The sequence below is a fragment of the Oncorhynchus nerka genome, linkage group LG6 (assembly GCF_034236695.1).
Source record: "Oncorhynchus nerka isolate Pitt River linkage group LG6, Oner_Uvic_2.0, whole genome shotgun sequence".
NCBI classification, from domain to species: domain Eukaryota; kingdom Metazoa; phylum Chordata; class Actinopteri; order Salmoniformes; family Salmonidae; genus Oncorhynchus; species Oncorhynchus nerka.
The window spans coordinates 17366927-17376373 of NC_088401.1; the positions used below are offsets into that span (position 1 = coordinate 17366927).

The 9447-nt window shown below is 45.2% G+C and overlaps 2 protein-coding genes across 2 annotated transcripts; one reads left to right on the plus strand and one right to left on the minus strand.

Moving 5' to 3' along the window:
• Positions 1-205: 205 nt before the first annotated feature.
• LOC115121505 (lipocalin-like) lies at positions 206-2799 on the plus strand. The gene is made up of 6 exons (XM_029650604.2): positions 206-373; positions 600-739; positions 806-885; positions 988-1101; positions 2208-2309; positions 2430-2799. Exons 1-6 carry the CDS (start codon positions 284-286, stop codon positions 2447-2449), a joined length of 546 nt encoding a protein of 181 aa, XP_029506464.2. The 5' UTR covers positions 206-283; the 3' UTR covers positions 2450-2799.
• A 530-nt stretch (positions 2800-3329) lies between these two features.
• LOC115121502 (E3 ubiquitin-protein ligase TRIM35-like) lies at positions 3330-7372 on the minus strand. Its single transcript, XM_029650602.2, has 6 exons — positions 6710-7372; positions 6370-6465; positions 6048-6278; positions 5920-5942; positions 5710-5828; positions 3330-4678 (listed from the first exon to the last, which is right to left on the minus strand). The coding sequence occupies exons 1-6, from the start codon at positions 7112-7114 to the stop codon at positions 4155-4157; spliced, it is 1398 nt and encodes a 465-aa protein (XP_029506462.2). The 5' UTR covers positions 7115-7372; the 3' UTR covers positions 3330-4154.
• Between the last annotated feature and the right edge of the window lie 2075 nt (positions 7373-9447).

The following is a 9447-nucleotide window of genomic DNA, read 5'->3' on the forward strand; positions in this document are numbered from 1 at the left end:
AGAAGGGGAGGAGAGAGAAAAGGAGAGGACAGCAGCAAATCATTCTGCTTACATTGTTGACTTCTCCCCCACCTCCTCGTGCAGTTGTATACGGGTGAGATTTACATCTTTGAGGGATGGAGAGGGGAGGGACTAACTGGAAACAAGGGGGAGAAGAGGGGAGGAGTAGAGAAGAGAAGAATGTTGGAGGATATAAGGACCCTCAGTCAGCTCCCACCTTACTCATTTTCCTCCTCACACACAACCCGGAGAGTCGAGCCGTCACACACACAGATCTGTAACCATGAGGCTGAGCATAATGGGAGTTCTGCTGTGCGCTACGCTGGTCGCCTGTGTCAACGTCATGCCTCAGAAAGACTTCGACCTGGAGAAGGTGAGAGAGAAAGAAAGACTGAGAGAACTGATAAAACAAATGAGAAAGGCTACAACAACAAAAAGAGAGCAGGCAAAGAGTTGAGAGAAGAGATTCTGGAGTTGAGGAGGGTCAGAGTAGAGAGAGGACAGTGGATCATCTGCCATGACTATTAAATCAATTTGCATTGTGAGAATGAATGAATAGTGGTTCTTCTTTTTCTTCAAACTATATTCTCTCTCCCCAGATGGCTGGTAAGTGGTGGGCCGTGGGCTTTGCCACCAACGCCGAGTGGTTTATAAACCGTAAGGCTGGTATGAAGATGGGAACTTCCATGATGCTGCCCACTGCCGGAGGTGACCTGGACATCAGCAGCGCTATGCGCAAGTGAGTTTGTGTGTGTCTGTGTGTCTGCGTCCATTTCACTCATACTGATGCTGCTTTTTCTCTCAGAGCTGATGGCTCTTGCTGGAGGATGACCGAAGTGGCCAAGAAGACTGACATACCAGGCCGCTTCACCTTCACCAGCCAGCGTGAGTTCATTCACACACACACACACACACACACACACAGACACACACACACACACACACACACAGTTAACATAACTACATATCTCTTTCTCCCTCTCTCAGGTTGGAACAATGAAAATGGCATGCGTGTGGTAGCTGTCCAGTATGATGACTTTGCTCTGATCCACACCATCAAGACCAAACACGGAGTAACTGACGTGGTCAACAAACTCTTCAGTAAGTCTATCTGGCTGCCTGCATGTCTGAAATTAATTCACACCTTTAGATTCTCATGTTTTGTGTCATTCATCACAGTTTCACTTTGGTCTCTGGTTTTAGCATGGTCATGTTACAGGTGGGTTCTGTTAACCTGGTTGTGTTCTGTTAACCTGGTTGTGTTGTGCTAACCTGGTTGTGTTGTGTTAACCTGGTCGCGTTGTGTTAACTTGGTTATGTTCTGTTAACCTGGTTGTGTTCTGTTAACCTGGTTATGTTCTGTTAACCTGGTTGTGTTCTGTTAACCTGGTTGTGTTCTGTTAACCTGGTTATGTTCTGTTAACCTGGTAGTGTTCTGTTAACCCAATTGCGTTAACCTGCTTGTGTTAAACTTTTGTGTTGTGTTAACCTAGTTGTGTTGTGTTTACCTGGTTGTGTGTGTTAACCTGGTCGTGTTGTGTTAACCTGGCTGTGTTAACCTGGTTGTGTTGTGTTAACCTGGCTGTGTTAACCTGGTTGTGTGTGTTTACCTGGTTGTGTTTTGTTAACCTGGCTGTGTTGTGTTAACCTGGCTGTGTTAACCTGGTTGTGTTGTGTTAACCTGGCTGTGTTAACCTGGTTGTGTGTGTTAACCTGGTCGTGTTGTGTTAACCTGGCTGTGTTAACCTGGTTGTGTTGTGTTAACCTGGCTGTGTTAACTTGGTTGTGTTGTGTTAACCTGGCTGTGTTAACCTGGTTGTGTTGTGTTAACCTGGCTGTGTTGTGTTAACCTGGCTGTGTTAACCTGGTTGTGTTGTGTTAACCTGGCTGTGTTAACCTGGTTGTGTGTGTTAACCTGGTCGTGTTGTGTTAATCTGGTCGTGTTAACCTGGTTGTGTTGTGTTAACCTGGCTGTGTGTGTTAACCTGGTCGTGTTAACCTGGTTGTGTGTGTTAACCTGGTCGTGTTGTGTTAACCTGGCTGTGTTAACCTGGTTGTGTTGTGTTAACCTGGCTGTGTTAACCTGGTTGTGTTGTGTTAACCTGGCTGTGTTAACCTGGTTTTTTGTGTTAACCAGGTCGTGTTGTGTTAACCTGGCTGTGTTAACCTGGTCGTGTTGTGTTAACCTGGTTGTGTTGTGGTTGTAGGTCGCACTCCAGAGGTGAGCGCAGATGTCCAGAAGAAGTTCATGCAGTTCTCTCTGGATACAGGAATCCTATCTGGGAACATTTTTTTCCTGCCCAACAATGGTACAACACCACACACACACACACAGATGTACAATATTATTATGGTGATCAGATACATATGAATGTGCTTCCCTGGTAGAAATCATCTCCTCACTCTTTTCTCCCTCCTCTCTATTGCAGGTGAATGTGCCGAGGCATAAATGTTCACTCATCCCATTCTCCCTCTGCTACTCTTCTACTGGCATCTGTCTCCATTTCACATCCAAACTATTTTCCTGGAAGAAGACTGAAGACTGCAAACCCCAGCCACCCCCTCCCCCGGCAGAACAAACCCCAGCCACCCCTCCCCGGCAGAACAAACCCCAGCCACCCCTCCCCCGGCAGAACAAACCCCAGCCACCCCCTCCCCCGGCAGAACAAACCCTTCACCCCCCTCCCCCGGCAGAACAAACCCCTTCACCTTTAATCCCCACTATTCCTATAAACCACTGTACACAAGCTTTTTTTTACTGCAGATTTCTCGTTGAAATAAATCATCTTTAAAAACATACACATGATCCCTACTGTCACATTGGTCGGTGTCTGGTTGTGTTGACCTGGGTGGTGTTGATCTGGGTGGTGTTGATCTGGGTGGTGTTGACCTGGGTGGTGTTTACCTGGTTGTGTTTACCTGGTTGCGACGACCTGGGTGGTGTTGACCTGGTTGTGAAGACCTGGTTGTGTTAACCTGGTTGGGGTCTTCATATTTAGAGTGAAGTGTGAGAGGAAACGATGTAAGTAGAGGCAGCAATATCAAACAGGCTTTTGGTGCTTTCAGGACAACTGTGTCGGAGCTATAGAAAGAGGAATTCTGAGTTGGATGATCATTCTAAATTATTTTTCAGTGGGAGCTCGTTTTTTTCCGAGTTCCCAGTTGTCCTGAACGCCACATGAGGGAAGGAGTTTGGGTTGAGTCATCATTAAAATGACAGGGTGCAGGTGTGTGGTGGCTGGAGAGTGAGAGTAAATGTGGTGTACTCTGCCCTCTACTGGTAGAAGCAGAGAATGACACGAATAACACAGCAATTGTCAGGCTATTGCTTCAGTTACAAGAATATATACAGTATGTTTTTATTAAAATTCATTTGACAAAATATTAAAACTATATATTGAGTGATTTATATCACAAATTCGAATTATTTTCAGCCAATTAAAATCTATACAATTCAATATTAAAAACAAAATAAACAACGCATAGTAAAAAGTATAACAATTTTCAAGGCTCATGGATTTAAAAATAACCAGAGCTTCAGCTACATTCAAAAATAACAAAGTTAATGTGTTTACCTAACTAACTGCTTCCCAGGCTTTGTCTTTCTTCTGCTTAGAGCAATTCATAACTGAGACAAGAAACACAAATAACATTCTACAGTATAAGCTCTAAGTGTTCAGTTCCACCATTACAGACAGAGGTTCTAAGTGTTCTGTTCCACCATTATAGACAGAGGCTCTAAGTGTTCTGTTCCACTATTATAGACAGAGGCTCTAAGTGTTCTGTTCCACCATTATAGACAGAAGCTCTGAGTGTTCTGTTCCACCATCACAGAGGCTCTAAGTGTTCTGTTCCACCATCACAGAGGCTCTAAGTGTTCTGTTCCACCACCACAGAGGCTCTAAGTGTTCTGTTTCACCATCAGAGGCCTACCCTCGTAATATGCTCATTGGCTGGAGGGCACATTCATTTTTAAATTTTATTTTACCTTTATTTAACCAGGCAAGTCAGTTAAGAACAAATTCTTATTTTCAATGACGGCCTAGGAACAGTGGGTTAACTGCCTGTTCAGGGGCAGAACGACAGATTTGTACCTTGTCAGCTCGGGGGTTTGAACTTGCAACCTTTCGGTTACTAGTCCAACACTCTAACCACTAGGCTGTGCTGCCGACCTTGAGAAGGTACGGAAAGACTCTCTCAGTGAAAGTGTGTGTAATAGTGTATAAATGTGTGTTATTATCAGGGTCAGAGAATGACAGCATCCCTCTGTCCCAGTCCAGCTGCACTCTGATCCTCTGGGGTTTCTTTCTCAATCTGAGCTGGATGTCTGGCCTCGGAGGGGACTCTACTTTATATTGAATATCACCATCAACATCATAACCATTAGCATCACAGGGGCTTACACACCAAAGGCTTAAACACCAGAATCCACTTTCTACTTTTGCCTTCCTCTGGACAGACTCTGCTATCACACCCAGGGCTGTATTAAACCCTACCTCAACGTCCCAGCTGTGTGTCCCGGAGGTAAAGCCCTCAGAGCCCAAGACCATTTTATAGTAATTAAACCTCTCTGGGTTTTCAGGAAGCTGCTGTCTCTCTTTATTGTATATGGCACTGGTCAGGTCCTCAGACAGGATGAGATTTGGGTTCGCAGTGTTGGGGTCCAGAATCACAGAATCTGAGGACAGAGAACAGAGATACAGTGTTGGGTTGGGTTGGCAGTGTTGGGGTCCAGAATCACAGAATCTGAGGACAGAGAACAGAGATACAGTGTTGGGTTGGGTTGGCAGTGTTGGGGTCCAGAATCACAGAATCTGAGGACAGAGAACAGAGATACAGTGTTGGGTTGGGTTGGCAGTGTTGGGGTCCAGAATCACAGAATCTGAGGAGGGAGATCAGAGATGTTGGGTTGGGTTGGCAGTGTTGGGGTCCAGAATCACAGAATCTGAGGACAGAGAACAGAGATACAGTGTTGGGTTGGGTTGGCAGTGTTGGGGTCCAGAATCACAGAATCTGAGGAGGGAGATCAGAGATGTTGGGTTGGGTTGGCAGTGTTGGGGTCCAGAATCTGAGGACAGAGAACAGAGACAGGGTTGGGTTGGGTTGGCAGTGTTGGGGTCCAGAATCACAGAATCTGAGGAGGAGATCAGAGATGTTGGGTTGGGTTGGCAGTGTTGGGGTCCAGAATCTGAGGACAGAGAACAGAGATACAGGGTTGGGTTGGGTTGGCAGTGTTGGGGTCCAGAATCACAGAATCTGAGGAGGGAGATCAGAGATGTTGGGTTGGGTTGGCAGTGTTGGGGTCCAGAATCTGAGGACAGAGAACAGAGATACAGGGTTGGGTTGGGTTGGCAGTGTTGGGGTCCAGAATCACAGAATCTGAGGAGGGAGATCAGAGATGTTGGGTTGGGTTGGCAGTGTTGGGGTCCAGAATCTGAGGAGGGAGATCAGAGATAGGGTATTATTTTTGTTATTGTTTGTTGATTGATGATTGTTGTTTGTTGTTGTTGATGATGAAGTGCGCTCTCTAATCCCTGAGCTACATGTGTGGACTTCTTAGCAACAAGGTGTTTAGCATTTGTAATGTAATGTGAAGATAATGAGAGATGACAAACTGTTGTGCAGAAAAGGTTATTGTTTTGGCTAAGTAGGTAATAGTATTAGTTTAATTTGCAGTGTTCAGCAATCTAGAAGAACTGTCATGCTCACTGTATTTCACAATTCCCTGCATCTCCTCCCAGACTCTGAACTGCAGGTTTCCCAGGTGTTTGGCCACGTCTATGAGTGCTCCTGAGACCAGCTGTGGATCCGGCAGTGTGCACTGGGTTCTGGAAGAACATTCAGGAGTCAGTGCAGCTGTTGCTGTAGGGTTGGGTTCAGAACCACAGAGAAGAGAAAGATAGGAGGCAGATCACTTACCTTACCACTGTGACCTTATAGTTCTGAAAAAAAAACAGAAGACAAGATTAAATTAAACAATCAATATTTATCAGTCAACCAATACACATACCAACACATCACGTCAATTTAGAGAGAGCAGTGCTGACCTTCAGGAATGAGATGTCTTCAGCTCTCAGCTCCTCCTCTAAGGCTCTGATTGTGTCTGAAAGTGATGATATCTCTCTGCTCATCTCCTCAATCTTCTCCTTCATCACCTGACTCTTCTGCTCCTCTTCCTCCCTCAGAACAGCTATCCTCACCTCCTCTTCCTCTCGTAGAAACTGGTGGAGCTTCTTAAATTCCTTTCTCATCCGTATCTCTGTGCTCTGGGCCTTGTTCTGGAGACAGTGAGAGGAACGGTAGTAAACTATCTGCATAAACACTGGATCATAAATATTCTGCACAACACTATCGAGTCATTATCCTTACTTTAATATGCTTTGCTGTTTCATCACAGATTTCTTGAACTTCATTCAAGCCCTTCAGCTTCTTCTGTAAGGGCTTCAGGACCGTCTGGAGTTCTTCCTGGCATAAGCAGATGTTGAGTGAATATGAGAGAGAAATAGATGGAGGAGTCAAAGTGTATAAACAAAGGGGGAATTTTTAGGAACATCCCTTTCCATGTTAAAATGTGATGTGAATACAGGTTAGAATGCTGTGCAACTATAGTTCTTCATTGTCACTTAATATGCAGACAATGGCCGCTGTTTAATATTGCTGTCGTTTTAGTTTTCTGTGTGTTTCTATTACTATTTGTATTCTACTGTACCCTGTGGTCCTGTGCAGCTTCGTCTATGGGGCAGCAGTCATGTTTTTTGTGGGTTTTTGAGGTCTGACACACAACACAGATGGGCTGTTTATCATCCAGACAGAAGAGCTTGAGTTTCTCGTTGTGCAGATTGCAGTGCTCCTCAGACTCCCCTGAATCTCTCCGCCTCCTCTCCTGTAAGAAGGCCTCACACAGGTTCTTTAAGACCAGGTTACAGGGAGGATCTGCCCTTGAAGATCTTCTCCTGCAAACTGGACATTCCTTTTCTGCCTTCCCCCTGCAGTATTCCTGCAGACAGGCTTTACAGAAGCTGTGACCACATGACAGGATGACAGGATCCTTGAAGATGTCACAGCACACAGCACAGGATAGATCGTCCTCTTGGAGAGATAATCTGGAAGCCATTTTGTTCTTGTGACAATCCCTCCTCTGGAATGACCGAGCCTTGTAGAAAAGTTAACTTTCACTTTTGATTCTGATTGTTAAAAACCTAGTGTGATTAAGCAGCAACGTGAGATCCCTGTTTTTAGTATGTATTTCTCACGGTAGTTGTAAAGGTCATTTCTCTCTCCCAGGGTTTTCTGTGTGCTCAGTCTGGTTTCTCCGAGCAGGTAGTTTAGAGAACACATTGACAGATTACCGTCAACCATCGATGTTCACACACTAAACTTCTGAAAGAGAAGTCAAGTAGGAGGTGGAGTTTTGAGACCAGGACACCATGATCACGTGATGAGTAGGGCCTATTTGATGCCCTGTACGCACAGCTCACAAAGTAAATAATAATTTCACCACTAAATTGCAATCTCAAAACAGACACAGCCCATGATTAAGCCCCTCGCCTTTACTGTGTCTGTGCCACAAGAGCTAACACAAAGCTTCTGTAGGTTACGTGGTATACAAAATATACCTGACAATGGGAGGAGAGGAGGGATTCTATAGGGTTGTGTCATCATTAGAATGACAGGGTGATTGGATGCTGTAGTCTGTCCTCTACTCGTGGCTGTAGAGACATTTCAAAGTAAAACTCAGAAGTATTCCATAGGAGGGTTTTATTCACGTGTTACTTTATATACATAGAAAGCATGAACAACGAGGGTAAAGAGAAGGAGTACAATGTTCTGCAGCCATTTTGTTTATATGAACAACAGCCATTTGTACAGTTCATTGTGATACTCACTAAACAGAGGGATGGAAGTAAAACCTTTGTAGCCCACTTAACAATAGTTTTTTTTTTACTAAATGAAACTAACATGAAATCTATTTGGTACAAAATATAAAATAATACAGTGTGACACTGAAACATTGTAGACATTGATCCCAGTGCTGGACTTAGACAATGTGTGATCCCAGTGCTGGACTTAGACAATGTGTGATCCCAGTGCTGGACTTAGACAATGTGTGATCCCAGTGCTGGACTTAGACAATGTGTGATCCCAGTGCTGGACTTAGACAATGTGTGATCCCAGTGCTGGACTTAGACAATGTGTGATCCCAGTGCTGGACTTAGACAATGTGTGATCCCAGTGCTGGACTTAGACAATGTGATCCCAGTGCTGGACTTAGACAATGTGTGATCCCAGTGCTGGACTTAGACAATGTGTGATCCCAGTGCTGGACTTAGACAATGTGTGATCCCAGTGCTGGACTTAGACAATGTGTGATCCCAGTGCTGGACTTAGACAATGTGTGATCCCAGTGCTGGACTTAGACAATGTGTGATCCCAGTGCTGGACTTAGACAATGTGTGATCCCAGTGCTGGACTTAGACAATGTGTGATCCCAGTGCTCGACTTAGACAATGTGTGATCCCAGTGCTGGACTTAGACAATGTGTGATCCCAGTGCTGGACTTAGACAATGTGTGATCCCAGTGCTGGACTTAGACAATGTGTGATCCCAGTGCTGGACTTAGACAATGTGTGATCCCAGTGCTGGACTTAGACAATGTGTGATCCCAGTGCTGGACTTAGACAATGTGTGATCCCAGTGCTGGACTTAGACAATGTGTGATCCCAGTGCTGGACTTAGACAATGTGTGATCCCAGTGCTGGACTTAGACAATGTGTGATCCCAGTTCACATGACAATGATGATCCCAGTGCTGGACTTAGACAATGTGTGATCCCAGTGCTCGACTTAGACAATGTGTGATCCCAGTGCTGGACTTAGACAATGTGTGATCTGCTGGACTTAGACAATGTCTGATCAGTCCCAACACAATGTGGATCCCAGTGCTGGTCTTCAATGTGTGATCATAGTGCTGGACTTAGACAATTGTGATCCCATCTGACTTAGACAATGTGTGATCCCAGTGTTGGAAGACAATGTGTGATCCCAGTGCTGGACTGAACAGATCCCAGTGCTGGACTTCTATTATCATCACTTAGACAATGTGTGATCCCAGTGCTCTTGACAATATCTCCCAGTGCTCGACTTAGACAATGTGTGATCCCAGTGCTCGACTTAGACAATGTGTGATCCCAGTGCACTTGACAATGTGTGATGTGTCTCACCTGTGTGATCCCAGTGCTCTGCTGATCCCTGCTGGTCTGCATTTCAGTGCTGACTGCAATTTGATCCCAGTGCACTTAGACAATGTGTGATCCCAGTGCTGGACTCAGACTCCCCACCTGCACACACACAACATCACACTGGACTTAGACAATGTGTGATCCCAGTGCTGGACACACAGTGCTGGACACAATGTGTGATCCCAGTGCTGGACACACAATTCCCAGTG